At 46.7% G+C, this 20,347-nt stretch overlaps 1 protein-coding gene across 1 annotated transcript in view; it reads right to left on the reverse strand.

The window, feature by feature from the left end:
* The window catches only part of ADAMTS12 (ADAM metallopeptidase with thrombospondin type 1 motif 12), a 291,779-nt gene that overhangs the window by 20,502 nt on the left and 250,930 nt on the right, over positions 1-20,347 (reverse strand). Inside the window, exons 17-19 of the mRNA XM_078066503.1 lie at positions 19,700-19,910; positions 9,866-10,975; positions 4,879-5,031 (exon numbers count right to left, since the gene is read on the reverse strand). Coding sequence (XP_077922629.1) covers positions 4,879-5,031; positions 9,866-10,975; positions 19,700-19,910 — 1,474 coding nt within the window. The remainder of the gene's footprint in view (positions 1-4,878; positions 5,032-9,865; positions 10,976-19,699; positions 19,911-20,347) is intronic.

Consider the following 20,347-nt stretch of genomic DNA (forward strand, 5'->3'; position numbering starts at 1 on the left):
CGGTTAAACTAGATGATTAGACTATCCCAACATTCTGGAGTGGTATGAAGTATGGGATCGCTGCATTTGTATTCTGTTCTGATTTCAGAATACTTTTCTTGCTTTCCAAGTTGAACCAAATACTAAATTGGGATATAAAAAAATTCTTTTCTGTTCCTTTCCTTATGCTGAACAGTTTCATAAGACCCTTAAGATTAAATATTTCATTCCAAAAATTCTAAGCTGAACAGCACCAAAATTCATCCTTCCATCTCTTCCCCCATGCTACCCCCACTTCTCTTCCAGTTCTTGGGCATTTCTATGTTCCAGACTCTATATTCCAATGTAACAGGAGAGGAGAGTTACATAAATGAGTAGAAGGAATAAAGATTACATCATATGTTGTTCATGATCTAGTGAGGGCACAATGGAGGAGGTGGGCAATTTCACCTGAAGAGGTCAGGAAAGGTCTAAATGAAGGAGCCAAAGTTTGAGCTGAAGCATATAGGATAAGCAGATGCTCACTCAGCTGACAAACAGGGTGGGGGACATTCAAGATGGAGAGAAGGGCACATACAGAGGCACAGTGCTATGAAACAAGACTTGCTTGGGAACAGCAAGCAGATCAGACTGCTAGGGCAAGGAGTGGGGGTGGACAGAGAGATGCGCAGGGGCCATCATGGAGAGCCCCAGGGTCTGGACATCAGTCCTCACTGGAGTGGTCTTGGGTTCATGCTTCCTGTGGTCCTAAATGCTTCTAATTCATTGTCATTCCTCTATTTTTTAGGGATCCCTTAATCTAAAACCTTCGGGGGTGTTACATGTCTGACGGTTCAGACTTACAACAAATTATACCAAGAATAAAATAAATGCTGTGATTTTTAGTCTATAATGACCTTCCTGCTACTCAGTGTTTGCTTTCTAGGGACAGAGGCTCCCTTATAGCATGCAATTCTATGTTTTGACGTCTGCACATTGGACTTTAATATATGTTCCTGGGAACGTGTTATATATCAAAGTTGGGGATGGTCTGTATTTAGCAAGAAAGGGGCTCTTTCCCTATAAGTTCATTTCTAAAAATTCAGATCCGAAAAAATGTAGCAATGCCCCTGACCATCTATAAAATCTAATAAACACAAAGGCAAGAAGGAGAATAAGACAGAAAGACTAGCAATATATACAAATATATTAGCAAATATTTGAAACCCAAGACCATAAGGAAAGACTGCCACTTTCTCTCACTTTCCAGCAAAAGTCAATGACTGCTGAAATAAAGGTGCAACACGGCCTAGGAGGGAAGACAGAACATTCCAAGAAAAAAATGTAAAAATGTTTCTGATTCATTTCAGAAATAGTCAAGATCTGTTAAGACTTAACTATGAAAAGGGAAGTGCTCGTTCTCAGAAAGCAAATAAAGGGGCTATCAAATCACCAGTTGACAAAACTTCAGAAGGTGCAGGGATCAAGATGTTCCACCAGGTGGTGAGTGGAGCTGTGGGAGATGCATCGCTTTGGTGTCAAACCCAATGGAAGGCTTTTCAAACCCATTTTGTCACTCCTGAATTTCCTGCATGACGACACTCCCTCTTTTTTCCTCATACAAATTTTAATGCTCTGAAATTGGCGTGTGTCTTACAACTGATGTACATATTTATTGTATAATGTTCTCTTTCTTCCTGAAAAGCTGTCATTAAATGGATGACGTGTCCCCCTGTTGATGGTTTCTTAAAACCTGGAGCGTTTGGTAACAGCTGTGTGATCGAGCATTCGTGATTTAAACACCCCGAGCTTTCATTTCCTCAGTGGGAATTATAAAGAAGGTCCTAAGCTGGATGAAAACAGAACTGATGATCTAAAGCTCTTGTGTAATGCTAGGCACGTGATAGTATCAGTGAGTGCCAGGGCCCAAGGTAGGTGAAGTCCTCCAAAGTTCCTGGACACTTTGAGCACCTTGTCTGCTTAATACTGGGGAGTAGACACCTGCTCCAGCCAGTCCTGTTGACAGAACTTTCTCCAAGTTCACCTGTCTACAGGCTTTCTGCCCTGAGTCCAGGAAGCCAGAGGTTAGTAAACACCCAAGAGCCAGTCCTGACTTTTATCTGGAGCTCAAAGTTTGCCCAGGATTTCTTCTGAACGGTCTTTTACCATTTACAAAGCTGTTTCACTAACATTCTCTTTTCTGATCCTTATAACAACTCTATGAGGTAATTGGAGGCAATATCATCCACTTTACTTCTCAGAGGTGAGAGAAACACAGTTTCTAAGATGAATGCACAGTGTCATATGCTGGTCATGACATAGCAGGGCTGCCAACCCACATGTGTCCCATCCACCGCCCACTTTTAGGATTCAGTTCTGCAGAACCGTCTTCCCAAGCATGCCTCTGGGACAAACCCGAGGACTACAACCTTAACTTTGCTTCAGACAGACTGATGCGTGAAGGGGAAGCAAGCCATCCTGAAAGACTGCTTCTAGACACGGTAAAGGCAGAGGGCTGAACGTAGAGTCCTATTCTACTCTCACACACAGGGGAACGTGTCCATAGCAGCTGTATCGGGCTTCATCAGGGAGCCCCACGGTGCTGGAGACAGAAGCCGGTAAAACAAGCACAACTCAGTCAGCCATCACAAAGCGAGAGGACTGCTGGCGAGTGACCCAGAGGCCTCAGGGCTACCTGTAGGCTTGGGGCCGGCTGAGGCAGACCCGCAGTCCTATGAAGATTAAGGTGTCTGTGGATGGGAGGCGGAGACTGGGGGGATAATGCAGAAGATTCAAGGTAAAATTAGAATTCTTCCCTCTGAGAAAGTATCTGTGAAAAGGCAAACCATCAACATGGCAGAATCTAAACCCTCTGAGCATTTAAAGACATTAAAAGGGCCTATGCTCCGACTCTAGGTTTTGCAAGTTTGCCTCTGAGCGTGTTTCGAAGTCCTAATAGAACAGTGAAACGAAGAAGGCCCTCAAATCTTTCCTGGTGCATGATTTGGACTTCAGACATCTGTATGAACTGGTTAATAATGCGGTAGTTAAAAAGGAATTACACTTACTTGTCAAAATTTAAGATAAAATCTAAATTAACATGCCTGGGAAAAATGGAAGTCAGGTGTGTAAGACCCATAATAATAGAAACACAGAAGTCAGGGCAATTGACGATCAGTGGTTAAGCCACATCTTTGACAAGGTTTATCTAGTATCCTGAGAGAAGAGACATTTTCTTGAGTGAGAGGAGTGGAGTAACTTGGGAGGATCCGATCCTGGATGTGGTGGTTATCTCATTCTGGCAGGCCTGGTGATATAGGAGAGCTCCCACGAAACCACCAGAACCAGACGCACTGCAGGGGGGCATACATAGCCCCGCAGCCCCCCTCTCCCCCCCCCAGCCCCCCACCCCACCCCACCCCACCCCGCCATGAGAGAGGACACCCAGAGACAGACGGGCCGGCCGAGCAGGGCTTTCCTCAGGAGGTCTGACCCCAGAGAACTGCTTCTGGATCTCTCATGCAGGGTTTTTCACAGGCTAGAATTCCTGGTACTTTTCATGGGAGTGTCTTTTCAAAAGTGTGAATGATTTCGCACATCTGTCCTTTCTTCGAGCTAGACAATTTCCAAGGAAAGGACTATTCCCAATGATAACAAGGCGGGCCTTTAGGACTGCTCAACGTTTGGCCAGGTCAGGGATATAAAATGTCTCTTGAGATTTTTCTGGATATGGAAGAGAATTTGTAGCAAAGCATTTAGTCCTTGCTGGATCCTGAGTTTGTAAGTTGGAAGAAAAAGAAAGAACTAGCACTCATTCTTGGAAGAAAAATAGTATGAAAGCAGAAGAAAGGGAGGGTGGCGGGTATCAAAGGGATGTGTGGTAATCTTTCAGGGAGTAACCCTACTGTCCCTCTCTTCCCCAGAATCGGAGCCTTACTTTGGGAGAAGGGGCCTAACGCAGATAAATGATGTTGCACGCTCCAGTCTTCCAGATAAGTCTGCCAGAACCAGAGACGTCCAGTGAGACATCTGGTGGTCCTGCTTGTCCGGGAGCAGGAGCTCGATACTGGGTGATGGAGCTAACATCTACAAGGCTCACCGGCCTCTCCAAACTTCTGGGTAGCTCTTTCTTCTCCCTTCTGTGTCTCAGCTGTCAAGAGAAACTGGCAGACAGAAGGCGCCTGCGTTGCTCTCACCTGTGCACCTCCTCCTGCCGATCAGCTGTCAGCCCCACCACTGACGGGTGTCCTATCCCCCAGCGGCTGGCTCAGCCCCAGGCCAGCTTGGGCCTGGTTAGTGCCCCAAAGCACCGAGGCTAACTAATCCCGGAACCTGATACAGTCTTTCACAAGGGACCCTACAGACAGCATGGCGAGATGAGTAACCACAGCCAGATGAGCAGAGAGAGTATAACCACACTTCAAAAAGATCAGTACGGGAAATACACGTTGAAAGACCAATTTTTTTTCTTTCTGTCTCCGCTTTCTTTTCATTTGGGGTCTGAGGATGAAAAAGTACGCTTCCTTCGTGAGCACTGCTGAGTCATGACTCAGTGATACATGTGAGGATGTCTGGTTTAGAATTTAGAATTTAGAATGCGACATTTAAGTAATTTAGAAACAATGTGGCATGCTGGACCAGCAATCCGATACACGAATTTAACGTTTTGTTCCAGTTTATCTGGGAAGGGGAAAGGCCAGCAGGTAAAAACATGTGGGTTACTAAGAGCCCTGTATGTGTTCTAAGGCTGCTGGGTAACTTCGAGCGGGCCTACGGTGATGCCCAGGACTGACTCCTCCAGGTGGTAGCAGAGGGAAGGGCAGGAGGGAGGCAGCAAGGGAGGAAGGGAGGAGACACGCCTCCTTCCACAAGCGCGTGGCGAGGCTGTCCCCCCAGAACCCGCGGAGCCCGGTCACTTACCTTGCTCCACACCCCCACTCTCCAGCTGGTACAAGGACGGAGGTGGCACCTCTTAGCGGGGTCGGGCTTCTGGACGGCGGCACAGTCAGAATCCGTCCCGGTGCTACAGTCCACGCTTCGCCAGTAGGCCCCCAGCCCACAGCTGGTGGAGCACTGTGGCGGGGAGGGGGACAGAGGGGACAGAGGCTGAGGGCCGCCTTCTCAGACATCCCCCGCCAGCCTGCAGTCAGGTGTTCTCACTCTTGGACGCTCACCTAATCGCCCGCAGAGCCTTTCACAGAAATACCAGCGCTGGGGTCCCGTCCCAGACAAATGAATCCCAATCTCCCTGGGTAGGGCCTGGGCATCAGTGTAAAAAGAAATGCCCTGGGGGGGGGGTGGGGGTGCCTGGGTGGCTCAGTCGGTTAAGCGTCTGCCTTTGGCTCAGGTCATGATCCCTGCGTCCTGGGATCGAGCCCCGTGTCCCGCTCCCTGCTCGGCGGGGAGCCTGCTTCTCCCTCTGCCTCTGCTCCCCCTGCTTATGCTCTCTCTCTCTGTCAAATGAATAAATAAAATCTTAAAAAGAAAAAAAAAGAAATGCCCCAGGTGATTCTAATAAACAGCCTGCGATGAGAATCTCTGATCAGTGCGTGAGAAGAAAAGCAAGGGGAAATCTGCTTCTCTTTAAAAATCATCCTGGCCGGAATGTCTGGGGGCTGCAGGCCGAATGCCCGCTGCACTTCTTATCAGCGCTGTCAGTCAGTGCACGGGGGGTGTCAGATCCACGCATCTGCCTGTTAGAACACCGCAATGACCTTATGTCACTTCCTCCTCTCCACGACAAACCCGTGGGTAGACTGGGATTGTCACAGTGCAGAATAAACCCCACGAGGCTCGGAGAGCTGGCTTGACCAAGGAGTAAGCCCGGGGCTCTCCGCCTCCAAAACGCCATATGCTATCTGTTAGAGCAGTTCCTCTCGAACTTCAGCCTCCATAGGCGTCACCTGGGCACCTTGCTAAATGCAGGGGCTGAGTCAGCAGGTCTGGGGTGGAACTGCAGATTCTGCATCTCTAACCAGCTCCCAGGTGTGGCCTACAGCCGACCCTCCAACGGATGCATGGCAAGTGAAGCTGAGATCTGCTGAGCTCAGCCCCGCTCAGCAGAACCTCCCAGATGATCCATAGACTCATGAACAAAACTCTGAGGTTTTGTGGTGGTTTGTCATCTAGCATTATTGTAGCAATAGGCAACGGATACAACCACATAACAGGTACCTTTACTACATTTTCTCTAGCCTCCTGAGACTTGGGGTACAATTAAAATTCTGCAGTTAGCTAATGGTGTGATCTTTCGCAGTTTCCTAACTCCCTAGCCTATAAAACTGGTGGTAACATTAGGACCACAGAGATTTATGCACATGGTCAGGACTCTACAAATGTTACCTATTAAACACATCACAGCTGCGAGGTCAACATTGTGAGTCCCACTTTCCGGGTATCTGGGGCCCAGAGATAGAAGCCACGTTCAAGGCCACATTGTGTCTGTTGTTAATTTCATATTATGACAGAGAGAAAAATATATTTGCCCAAACCCAGGAAAGGACCTAGTGAGATGGAATTCCCAGGCTAGTGATAACCTGGTAAATCTCAAGTGGTGTCTAGGACTCTTTGTACCATATTTGTGTAGCAAATAAATGTGTGTTGTCTCTGGGGCTCTGACTTTAGTCCTGCCAGATTCAGATCCCGTGAGCAGACATTTAATTCCTTTTGACAGTTTTTACGGAGGCAGCCAACAACAGCGCAAAGGGAAAGCTGACAGAGGGAAAAGCATGGAACACAGTAAAAGTGAGATGGGGTTCCATCAACTGTCACTTGTATTAGTTTCAAACTGGGAGTGAGGGATGAGACAAGAAAAGGGGACCCTGAGGAGGCGGAAGGACTTCACTTTTTCCTGGAAACCTTCATCCTTGTTAGGTTTGCTAGTAGCCCTGTGGCCACCGATGTACCAGGTCAAGGAGCAGGTTTCGGGATGTTCAGAACCGGAACTAACAAGGAGGGCTGCATCGGAATCACGTGAGAACTGCCGCGAATGGCTCTGGAAAATCGTTCTGTCAGTTTACACAACTGCACAGGTGACATGTAACGACCGGCCCTGGGGATCTGACCGGATGACGGGGCAATTCAGTGAGACGTGATTTTCTGTGGTTCTGTAAGAACCACACCATGCACACTGCATAGCGCCTAGGTTTTCTGCTTGTAAACAGATACCAGAGCAAACACTTACTGGGTGCTTCCTATGTGCCCCATACTCTCCCGAGTACCTTACACACAGTTACTCCTTTTACCCCCTACCGATCTTTGAGTCGGGCATTGTCGCTGTCCTTGTTACACAGATGAGGAACCTGGGTATGTGAGGACACAGTGAGTGGCCGAGCAGGATTCCGGCCCAGAAAGTCTGGTTTCTTTATATCCATTCTTTAATTTTTGAAGTCACAATCTGAGGAACGTGTTGTGTACAACGGGGAGCCTGAGCAGCCCTTCCACACAGGACAGAAAGTGGGGGGACATGGTGAGAGCGATTTCGGATCAAATGATAAGGAGCTTTAGAAATGACTTCCAATCTTAGGGGTCAGGAGAGGCTTTCTGGAAGAAGCAGCTCAAAGTTTGGTCCTGAAGAACAGGGCAGGATTCACAAGGGCAGAGGAGGAGGGGAAGGCACTTCAAGGCAGAGGGAACAATGTAAACAGACTGAGCGGGGCAGGAGGCTTAGGGGAAACCGAGCAGTTTCGATCTGCTGAAGCTAAAGATGGTGAGGCAGAGGGGAGGCAAGTAAGGCTGTTAGACTGTCCGAGTCAGATTATCTGAATAAGGAAGAGACAGGAAAGATTTGTGAGCAGGAGTTTGGAATGATTAGCGAATTCCTTCCAAAGACTAACTTGGCAATCTTAGGTCTCTTGTGATGACGTGTGGAAAGCACTGCCGAGGGGAGAGGCTGGAGGTGCTCAGACCAGTGAAGAGCCGAGAGCAGTAACTGAGGCTCTTTCTTGACTATTGGGTCACTACTGGCATTGGACCAGACAATTCTTCCTTATAAGAGACCGCCCTGAATGTCGCAGGGTTTTATAATCTTCGGCTCTCAGATATTCAGTGTGGGTAGCGGCCCCCTCCCCCATCACTGGAACAAACAAAAGCATCCCACTCTTCTCCACGTGCCTCTCGCCATTAGACTGGAAACCACTGGCCCCAAACGAACAGGAAATAAAGAGGAGATGACAGAGATGATGAGGTGACACTGACTTGAAAACCTGTCTGGGTTTTTATAGGGGGCTTGGGGAAGACTGATATCAATGGGGTGACTGAGAGGCCATCCTAAAGAAACAGCTTCAGAAATGGACAGACTAAAAAAGTCACAGGACAGTGGGAAAACCAAAGTTTTCATTCTGAGTCCTGATCCTCTCTGACAATTCTGTGTATTAAAGATTTTGTCTCAAAAGATGTATAAAGGGGGCAGGCAACCAAACCCTATCACAAAGGGAATTTCTGCCAAATGTTGAACTCTGTTCTCATAATATCCTTCGCAGCTCTGAAAAACTGCAATGTGGACCAAGTCCCTTTTTCTAGTCAAACTACCTGGAATTAACAGCTCTCAGTGGCTTCACCATGGTTGTTAAATTTTTGGTGAGCTATGATGTATTCTGTAAGACAGTTTATTTCTGTCAAAGGCAAATGATGACATTTGCAATAAGTCAAGGGTAGCTTGATTTACTATAATCAAAATGTATCAATTGACTTCTGGCCTCTATGATCATCTGAGCAAATATATACTTTTATTTTGGTTTAATTTACAGGTACACCACACTTTACTCAGAGATAATGTATTTTTTACAAATGGAATAGAGTGGAGTTAGAAGGTTCATCATCCAACTGACAATTGTGTCTTTAGACAAGTCTAAAGTCTTTGACTGCCACAAATTTTATTTTCTCTATCTGCAAATTGACATAAATGAGACCTTACCTGCTCCTCAGGATTGTCAAAAGGAGAAAACAAGAGCTAGATATGAAAGTGGTTTGGAAATTAACATGCTTTATAAATTAAATGTCCTGTAGTTATATTAGCTGCAAATACTTCATTTCTCTTTGGCCAGGGAGAGAAGTCATGTATCGTCACAAAAATGCTGACTAATTTGAACATGTGATTATTTTGCCACAAAGTCCTCTTTTGAGTTGTCAAATTATTTTAACAAGTTCATAGACCGTGCATTCAAAATTCAAATGGGTGAAAATGATTTTGATGCTTCAAAGGACATCAATTAGTTCTAGAAATGGAAAAACAAGTATTTAGCCAAATTTCTGAAGCTTGAAAACAGGGGCCAACATTCTGTCGTCATATTTATTCTCTTCTTCTTCCATATTCTAATTCTTTTAATGAGCCAAAATGATTTTTTTCATGCAAGTACTCAAACAGACCAACAAGAAAAGAAAACCATTGATAACACTGAGTTAGAGAACGCATTTAAGGAACTTTATCTCCAATTCCCACTCCAATTAGGATTACCTGACAGATCTAGAGTCCCAACATCAGCTTTGCGAGTGAAATGCTACCTCAGGCCCTTCCAGCCGCTCCTCAGCGGTTCGAAGCTGGGGGCGTGTTGTGGGTGGTCTACACCAGCGCCACCACTCCGTAGGTAAGAAGCGGCTTCTGAAACATGGACTGAGTTCTCCGCTCTCTCACAGCTGGCTTGCCCAGCCCTCCTGACTTAGTTCAGAGTTCTTTTCACTTTATCGCACCATATTTGTCCTCCCTCCCCGGAGATTTTTATTTTTCCCTCTCTCCTTTTTGGAGTTAGGGAGGAGAGGAGGGAGGTGAGGGCATGGACCTGACTGCTTCACGTTTCTTCTACATCGGGCTAGATCTTATACAAGCCCATTTTGAAATCTGCACAAGAATGCAAGAGCCCTAGCTATTTCCCTACAGAGTGGGGCATGGGGTGAGAAATGGAGCTCCTACCTCACTCCAGTTTCCAACAATCCAGTACGCGGAGCCGCCGCCTGTTGAGAGCTCCTTGTAATCCGAAGCATTGAGCAAAAACCCCTCAGCGATCAGACTTGTTGCATCCTCCTCGGTCAGGACCAGTCCGGAACCCAGCGTTAGATTGGCGTTGCTTGGAAGTTCTGGAGGGTTATGGCGGACTGCGTGTTCTGTCGGTGCTGGCCGGCGGTCTCCTCCCAGAGGGAATGGAGTGTTCGCTGGCTTTTCAGTGGCCATCCCCTCAGTGCCAGGCGCACCATTTTTGAGAGTAGCAGGACTTTGGCTGGGCAGCAGACCTTCCATCGCTGTGCTGAAGGGCGCCCAGAGATAAGGTGTTGGTGGAGGCCCAAAGGGCATTTCCGTACTTCTCACCACGGAAGCATCATTTCCGGCTACTCTGATTTTAGTCCATGTTACGGACTTGTTTTCATTTTTGTTCTCAGACTGTTCACTGTCTTCCCCTGAGCCACTATGAATCTCTATCCCTGGCTCTTTGGTCAAGGTATCGTAAAATGGAGTCACCTGCCACGTCACAGGCTTGCCGGAAGACGGCAAATCAGCACCAGTCACTGTCGTGGTGGAAAGGTCTCCCTGTGAGGTAGGAGCAGTGTCTGAATTGGGAACATCCTCTTCATTTGGCTGGATAGTCAAAGCCCAGGAAGTGAGGATGGGCTGGGAAGTACTTCCGGTGGAAAGGACATAATTGGAGCCCGGTTCAGTTTGGCGTGAACTATTCTGACACCGTTTGGCATCCAGGTCTCCTTGTCCGGGGGCTGTGGTAGGACCGGGGCTGCTGACGGCCCGAGCGCTTGTGCTCACAGGCCCGGGCACCGTGGGTGTGCTCAGCGTTCTGGGACTGAATGGAGTTGGAAGGATGGGCTTCAGGGGGTCCGGCTCAGATGTTGGGAGCTTTTTCCCACTGGGAATCAAGCCTTTGTGGGGTTTCAGAACTCTTCGGACAGAAGGGCATTGCTGGAGGCCACAAAGAGCTCGGCTGTTGGGTTTCCTTGTCACATCGCAAGGTTCGTCATGGTTCTTGGCACACGTGACACTGCGGATCCGCACTCCACCGCCGCAGGAAACAGAACACTGGAAAAGAGAGACAGCTGTTAGATTCATGGGAAAGGTGCACTGGTTCTCATGCTCAGGTTTACAACAGGCGAGAACAGGCCCGATGGAAACGGAGCTGGGCAGCCGAACTTGTTTTCTTCCATCTTTATATCTGGTTTCTGAGCTCCTTTAGTTCTCCAAGGAAATATGTATCTGCTGGAGACCAGATGGGGCTCAGGACCAACCATTTACTCTTCGCAAACTGAATATATAAACCACGACATAGTAAAACTGAAGTCTCCCTGGGCTCTGAACACGGGACAGAAAATTCACAGAAAGTGCAATGATGTATACGAGTTACCTACTCTTTTTAAGAGATGGTAAAATTATCTTTCCTAGGGTTGTGATGCTGTTAAATTAACACAAACTGTTTATATATTTTCTGGAGTCTTTGGTTATAACAAACCTTCGCTTTATATTTAGAAAACACCCAATGTAACTGACAGAGTCTCATCCAGGCACACTGGCTCCATGTCCACTTGCCTATGTCAGGTGGAATCAGATTAAAAGCTAGACAACCATCATACCTACACCCGTACACAGATCCAGGACCTATTCTGAAATTTAAAGGTGGGTAATCAATCGAAGTAGAGAGATACCCTTTCCAAAAAGTGAATCCCGTAGCATGGTGCCAATATGAGGGGCCATGGCTGGTATCACCCCCCGCCACGTTCCCTCCACATTCTGTAGGGCATGCCAAGCACAGGCAGCTAGAGCACTTTTGGAGGAATCCTAACAGGATAGTCTTTCCTCAGGATTCATGGTGAAGAATCATTATTTCCTCAGTCGCAGCAGCTGCAAACTACATGTACTTGCTACATCACACTAAATTTCTAGATGTTTTGAAAAAATCTATACTTTTACCAGACAGCTCTATGTGCCTTTTCTTTCCAATTTTAAGTCAGCCACCAAATGTACTGCACTTGAATATGAACCTCCAGGGGTCTTCATGGGCTGTTTCACATTTGTCTGGCTTATATTCCTGACCTCAAAGCGGGTTTCTTGAGGATGGGGATTGCATAATGCTTGGCGGATTTCCAGGGGCTCACAGCCACAATTCTGTGTGATACTGACGATGGCTCTGTGAGATTTACAAGGCAGGAATTAGGATTCTGCCTTCCACAGGAGAGGAAGCTGAGACTCAGGGACTTGCTTGAAAGGCTGCAAGTCGGTGGCAGAGTAAAATCAGATTTATTTCACAGCCTCCATGAAATCTAGTGCAACACACTGACAGGTAACCATCCACTGATTTCCGCTCTTGACCAGAAACTCTCAATTTCCGAAAAGCTACCCAAAGGCAGGAACTAGTTCTTATTCATAACTGAATTCTAGGATAGTTCTTGGGACACAGCGATCACCTGATACACATTTATTAAGTGACTATTTCACCTGGAAAAAAAAATCAGGAATGGGAAAATTCTGTGAGCTTATGCATTTTTTAGCTTAAGTTTCTTGCCTTCTCGAGTCCTATTTTTAATTTCCTCGGTGTAGGAAAATAATATGGATGTATAAAACTCCCCCTTTATTTTGTTCCAGTCAAGCATCATTTCTCCCTGATGTCCGCTAGCTCTGGGAAAGCAGATCCTTTGAAAAGCAGGAGAAGCTTGTCAGCACAGGAGACCGTGTAGCTGAGAGCGCACTCAGCTGCGGATCTGGGGTCACCTCACTTTGGAACCTGGCAAGGGCAGCCCGGAGACTGTTACTTTCCTGGTTTACTACAGTATTTCTGCCTTCTTCTGTGCGAAGGTGCCTTAAAGCGCTGTCCGCTTCGTCCTCCTCACTGGCTCTCCACTTGTTACATTCTAATCCAAACCCCTTGAGTTTTCAAATCTCCACTTTGGAAAAAAGATCCATTCAATCAAACACCCTTCACGTAGGTCCGAACACATTTCTGCGCTGCTTGCCTCAGGCAGGCTGGGTTTCGAGAGCTGATCCTTGAAAGAGGCCCCAGCTGACGCCAATGGTCCTCAAGTGGCAGGTGCACCTCCCTTTGGGTTTTTCTTTCCAAGAAATGTCAGAGTGGACAGCTACATGGCAGGAAGCTCTCTGATTTTTCTTTTCTTTCTCTTCATTCCTTTGTTTGTTTCGACTTGAAATGCTTATCATGTCCACAGGGAAGCCCAGAGACACACACCTGTCTGTGGGAAGCTATGAGGTGAGCAGCTGCCTGGGTGAAGTACTTGTAGGCACATATCTACAAGGTACTGTGGATATCCACCCATCCCACTGGTTTGTTGCTAGATTTTTTAAGATTTAGATTTCCTAAGGTTAACAGATGGATACATATATATATTTTTTAGAATTTATAAATTACACATATTAAATAATGTTATTTACCACTGTGTGAATTTGCTCAACCTAAAAGAATAAAACAGGAGTAAATAAAAGCTATTTAACGGGTTGTTTAGTGAAAATACATTAGATTTTGAGCTTTTAAAACTGAAGATTACTCTAGAACAGAGATTCCAAAGTGGCAGCCTCAGGACTACATTTGACCCACAAACATTAATTCTTTGGCCTGTCCAATCTTTTTTGTCTCTTTCTCTTTTTTTAAAAAACGGTGGCAAGGAAAGGTGGAGGGGGAAGGAGAGAGAGAATCTCAAGCAGGCTCCACGCCCAGCACGGAGCCAGACACGGGACTCAACCTCACGACCCTGAGATCATGACCGGAGCCCAAATCAGGAGTTGGATGCGTAACCGACTGAGCCACTCAGGCGCCCCTGGCTTGCTCAGTCTTAAAACAAACAAGCAAACAGACGAAATACAAACACTGAATTAGTAGCCAACACTTAAAGCAGATTTCATATTAAAATTCCTTATTTTTAGCTTCTCTCAAAAAAGCAGAGGATCTGCAATTACTGGCGCCATTCTCAAATGGCACCTCACAACTTCCTTCACGGAGCCCGGGGTCTGGGAGTGGTTCTTATGTTCTCCAGCACACCTACCTTTCATCCCCACCTGCTTCCCTCACCCACAGACCCGGAAGCTTCCAAGTAGCCCGAGGATGCCATTCTTTAGCCCCAGGGCGTATTGTGCCCAGCGGGACAGTGTTAATGATCTACCAAGTCTGTATGGGGCCTACAAACGAAGTTGCCTTTTCTCGTAGCCACGCCGGAACAGGCAGCACTGGTTTGTCCTCAGCCCCATGCTCCTTCCGATACATCTTCCACCTGTGATTATCTCCTTAGGAGCTGTCAAGCCCTTCAGATGAGATAAACGCAGGGCACAATGCTGCACTCAGAACTCATCCTGATGGGTAGTTTCGGAACTCTCAAAGCCAGCATCTGCTATGATGACTTCGTGCCCTGACCTTATAGTTTTGAACTCTGTACCAGGCCAGCAGCTCGTCAGTCTGCTCCTGTCCTCCTGGGGAGTCATCTTGCTCTCACTTGTCATTCCTCTAAGACGAAGGCCTGTGGGGAGCCCGCTGAGAAAGAGGGTTGCTTCTAAATGAGTCAAGCCACCCACCTCAGGTACACTGTGGGAGAGGGGAGCTCACAAAGGGCTCAGAGCTGCAGTGCTGAGAGTTTTTTCAAAAACACAGTTGGGGCTCGTCACAGAGTTACAGCTAAAGGGCCGAGGAGAGAAATAGCTAGTGCTTTGCCATAAAAACATTTATTGTGTAGTCTCAGGAATTTATAAATGAATGACTGGATTTCATGCTAAAACCAGCTTTGAAAGTAAGCTGAAAAACTTAGGTAGCTCTTATGGGTTGAACTGTGTCCCCCCACAAAAAGATATACTGGAGTCTTAACCCCTGCCCACCCTCTCCCCCTAGACCTCAGAATGGAGACTTATTTGGACATGGCGCCTTTACAGAGGTGATCAAGTTAAAATGAGGTCCCCAGGTGGGTCTTAATCCAATATGACCACTGTCCTTATAAAAAGGGGAATTCAGCTACAGAGATGCACACATAGGGACAATGCCACTGAAGATGAAAGCGGAGATCAGGGTGTTGACAACTACAAGCCAAGGAAGTCAAAGGCCACCAGAAGCTGGAAGGCATGGAACAGACTGTCCCTCACAGCCTCGAGAAGGAACCAACTCTGCCAACACCTTGATCTTGGACTTCTGGCCTCCAGAGCTGTGAGACGATGCATTTCTGTTGTTTAAACCACCCCGTTTGTGGTTCTCTGTCATGGCAGCCCTAGCAAACTAATACAGTACCCTAGATAATTTAAAAAGTATATCAGACAGGATGAAGAGAATCAACATGGCCCCCAACCGGTTTTCTGTGAGTACTTGTGTCAAACGACGATGCCTGTATGTGTTCTCCAGGAAACCGGGCAAAGCACAGGCTGCTGACCTCCGAGGGGCACTGACATGCTGGTGCGCACAGACATCCCGTGCCACAGGACGAGGTGGTCCAGCCCCACAGAAGTGCCTTGGACCTTAACTCAAACTGCGGAGTACCACAGGTAAGCGACTCAGAAGTGTCTCCTCGCCCTCCTGCTCCGTCCTCCTTCGGTCTGCAGGCATTTCTGTGAGGCTTCACACAAGAGTTCCCTTTGCTTCTCGTTTAGCCACAGACAGGCTGCTGGTGTTCGCTGTGGGCCATTCTGTCTGAGGAGGCAGGAGAGATTGTTTGCGAACATCAGCACCTAGTCTCTCTGGTCACTCGGATGCTCCAACACCCATGTGAACCGCTTTGCACTTGACAGAGTCTCAGTAAGTTGGTTAATTGTTTTGTTCATTTGTCTGTGTGCTTTCATCAGGCACACAAAGGGCTTGGGGGCCGCCCCAAGCCCCATCAAGTATATTAAAAAAACATCTCTAGTCTCAAGGGAAATATCATATTTTTTTTTTGCTCTAAAAACCATCTGAAAGGCTTTTTCTTCTTTTGCTTTAGAAGTATTTGGGGGGGAGCAACTTATTTAAGAGGGCTCTGATTTCTCAGCAATCATTAGGCTTAGTCTGGAATTCCAGCAAAGTGACAAAAGCTGATCTCTAAATTGTTTCCAAACATAATATGATTTTTTATGAATACTACGGGCTGTCAGATTGTTGTATTTTGTAGACGTGTGAGATGCATATGGCAGAGTGTTCCCAGTAAAACTCTGCATTCATATCCTGGCTCCACTGCTTAAAGGACAAGTCTCTAAACATCTCTATGCCTCAGTTTCTTCACCTCTAAAATGAGGTTAATAAGGCTGTTAGGAGGTATTGTGTTAATACCTATAAAAGTGTTTAATAGTAATACCAGTAAGTATCCAGTGGGTACCTGCCATTAATATGTAATTCAATATTTATTTATGATTTTGCTGTGTCCTTTGTTTTTATGGAAACCATCCATTAGCCTTTTCGTTAGGTCTCAAACATTTCTGTAGACCCTTGACCCAAGCCTCATGCTTACAGTGCTCCATGCAGAAAATGGCCCTGACCTTGGGGCAAGGGTCTAGATGAAAATGCAGAGGGGCACAGATCAATTCTGTCAGGGCATCTGGGTGCCACCAACTGGACAAGGCTTACAAAATCAGGGTAGCATAGAAGATAGACGCTGGCCTTCTTGCTTAAGAATGAAGTTACCATTTAGGAAACACTATTTGTGGACACTGCTCAAAGGGCTTCGGTGGATTATCTTCAAGCCTCACATTAACCCTGTCTTTATAAATGAGAAAAGGCTGGCGGGTGGGGGGCGGGGGCGCGGTTAACACTAGCTCAAGGCCACACAATTAGGGATTGTCAGAGCTAGAAAACCCAGGAAAATTACTCTCCCACTAAATCTATTAGCGTCTAACTGCCAGGAGTAAGAGGGGAATTCATGAACATCAACCTCATGGAGTTATCTTAAATGTTAAATGAAACGAACCAGTGTGAAAAGCACTCAACAAATGATAGATGATGTTATTCCCATCTACTTACTCTGCTAGGAAATGACTGTATCTACAGCTTACTATGTCCCAGGCACTGTTCTAGTAAGAAGTTTGGAACTATTAACTCATTTCATCCTCATAGCGTCTCTTGAGTCTAAGTACTGCTGTTATTCCTGCTTCATGGATGGAGAAAACAAGCCACAGAAAACTAAAAGAGATTAAAGTCACACATCTAATAAGTGGCAGAGTCAGGATTTGAACCCAGGGACCCATACCCCTGAGACCGTGCATGTCCTTCACCACTAGACAAGGCATGTCACTGAAGCGGTATACCTAATAAAAATGGGGGCCACAGAAACTCTGATACTGTGTTTACAACAAATCCAGTCCTCCTTCTTTACCCTTCATGCCCAGAAAGTAGATTGGGTGAAAACAGAGCAAGATTCTTGGTGAAATCTGAGATTGGGGGTAGGAGTCAGTGTTCAGGGCATGAGCTTAGAGAGGGAGGGCCTGGTCAGACGGGCAGAAAGGGCCCCCCAGCTCTCGCTAGGTCCTCCTTCGGACCCCTGCTGGGTCAGGGATGAGGGTGCCAGCCTGGCACAACTGAGCCCACCTTTCTCTCGTTGCTTGGGTTGGCAGAGGTGTCTTGGCAGGGAAGGGAAGTCAGCCCAGAGAGGATGACTCAGCAGGAGCCTCATAGTTCCTGGAGCTTTTGGCCCAGTTACCTCCCAGCTTCCGACGTCCAGGGTGACCCAGACAGCCCAGTACAGACCAAATCATGAGGTATCTCTGGAGCACTATACCCTGCATCAATTAATGCCAATCTCAAGACAAGATCCAGACCATAAAGACTATGACAGCAAGAATACAGCCCTGCATCATCTCTCTTAAAAATGTATCTGGGCCTAGTTAGAATATCAGAGACATTTCCTCATATTCCAGGAAAGCTCATTAGAGGGCTCACATGTACAGACATTAGTAAGACAGCAGAGGGAAGAAAGGGAGATCCACTGGGTGAATATTTCCATGCTGATTTAACTAAAAACACCTCTCATGACAGCATCCCAGGGCTCAGCCTTTCTGCTCAACTCCATCCAGTGGAAGCCAGAAACTGAATCCCATGTCTGCTCACAATACACTATGCAATGGCCTGTATTTGGGACCACAGACACGAGTACTTGTCACATCGTGCCAACTTTTTGTCCCTTGTTCTCCAGTTAAGGCACATCATTTTGTTCCCCATAAACATGAGCACAGTAAGAAGAACTTCTCAGCCAAATATGTAATTGTAGTCCTTTAAAAAAGCACAAAGAATCTGGCAATTAGTAAATTCTACTCGACAAGAATTATGGACTGCTTTGGATGCAGCCCAAACATTCCTAGTAAACAGATGTAATGGACCAGTCACGATACCTCGTCCAGCCTTATTTTGACAACACTGTAATTTATAGCAATCCAGGCTGGTGGTGGCCTAACAGGCCAGGCCGGCCACAGGCTCTCGCTGCCCCCTCCCAGGATCAGCCCCATTGCTGATATGCGCACAGATTCTAGTATGCTATTAGTTTGCAGGTATGTTTTCTTTGCTGGTATTTTTCTTTCTTTCTCTCTCTCTCTCTCTCTTCCTTCCTTCCTTTCGGTTTTTGGTCCCATCTCTTCCATTTGATAGGAAGTTCTTACAACACAGGAAACATACTTGCCATTTTCTTTTTATTTTCACCTCGATGCCAAGAAAGCATTCTGCAACAGATTTAGAAGCTAAATAAACCTAAACTGTGACTGTGAGCTAATGAAATAAAGTTCTGGAAATAAGGTTATCACAGTGCTGTATTCAAATGAGTGTTTTCTGCTTTCAAAGAGCTTCAGAGATGGCACCTTTGCTGATACAAATTTTCAAATTCTTCTTTACGTAATACTTTGGAGTACCTTTATTAGGACAGATGGTACTTACTGCATTCTCCTGAATCAAATATTTTCCATTTGTCTGAAGGTGAGTCCTAAGAGGAGTTCCTACGACATTCTGGTCAGTGGTCGCATTATTAACGAAAAGGACAGGGCTTTCCAAGGAAGCTCAGAAGAAGTCAGCATCCACCCATAAAGTCTGGACTGTTAGTTTAAAAAATCATGTAACTTGTAGTCATTCCTGAGGTCACTGAACTGCAGTGTGCCCCCGGGAAGTAGAGCAAGGCCCCTGGAGACTCCAGGACTTTTGGAGAAAAAAGGCTCCACCCAGTGGACTCCGGGAGCACCAGGCATGACAGGACCAGGTTCCATGGTGACCTAAAGAAAAATGAAGCCTGGGAGCTTTTCGTGACCTCCTAGCCCACTGATTTCTAAGTATACTTAGAGGATCTGATCAGATTAATTTTGGGAAAATGCAACAACACTTATTTGAATTTATGTGGCTAATAACAGTACATGTTCTAAACCTCGGTCAGGTCTGGCCTTGACCCATGCCGAAGACACAGACGATTCGAGGGGCTTCTTCAAGTGTCAAGTACACTGCCTATCATTCTACTATTACGGCAACACTCATCCGGTTTTAACTCTCACGGTTTCAGGGAAACAGAAATGTAAGTGTTTAACAACCTAGCTCTTGATTTGCTGCCGATGGTTTAACAACGGGACAGCAAAAAATCCTGACAATGTACCAATTAGCTGTTGAGAGCCTGGGCAAATGGGGTCCAGCTCATCCCTGGCAGGTGTCTGACTCCTGGACGAGTGAGAAGCAAATCCTGTGAAGAACAGAAAAGAAGCAAGATCGGATACAAGGCAGGCAGAAATGCAGGAAACAGGCCAGAGGTGATACACACCAGCCATCGTGCAGTTTTCTCTCGAGCCACTTTGGGTTGGTTACTGAAGAGGCAGGGGTGGGGAAGTGATGACGCTCACCTCACTCCAGTTGCCTACTGTCCAGTCTGATGGACACAAGATGTCTCTGTTGCAGGAAATGAGGGTCTTGGGCCTCAGCAGGTGCCGGCAGTCTTTAGCCGGGAGAGCCTGCTCATCAGAGCCCATGGTCTGGATGCACAGCACCGTCCGCCTCTTCTCTCCGTGGGGCCCACACGTTGTTGAGCATGCTTCCCACTCCCCGGCCCACCACCTGCAGGCGCACACGGACATCAAAAGTATATGGACACATTCAGTTCAGCCACCGGAAAGAGGAACCGGGAGCAGAAGGGCAGGTCGCAGAGCTGGGTGGCCCTTGGAGTTACTCCAGCCCGTTAGAGGAAGACAGGGCCACAGCTGGTTTGTGCAGTCACGGCTCGAGTCCCCCAGAGCACCCGGCAGGAGGGGATGCTACTTAACAGTGTCTCTGAATGAAAAAAAAAAAAACGCCCTCTCTCTTTACAGTCAAGAACACTGAGGTCTAGTTTTCTGTTATTACAGCGTCACGTCAAGCAAGTTTAAGCCTTACTTTCCTCATCTGTTAAATGCGTAAGGCAATACTGACTTTATAGGAGTATTGTAGATTAAACAAAATACCAGATCTATATGTAGTACACCGTACAGAGCCGACACATACTAGAACTTGATCAT

This window comes from Halichoerus grypus, chromosome 2, assembly GCF_964656455.1.
Source record: "Halichoerus grypus chromosome 2, mHalGry1.hap1.1, whole genome shotgun sequence".
Classification (NCBI taxonomy): Eukaryota; Metazoa; Chordata; class Mammalia; order Carnivora; family Phocidae; genus Halichoerus; species Halichoerus grypus.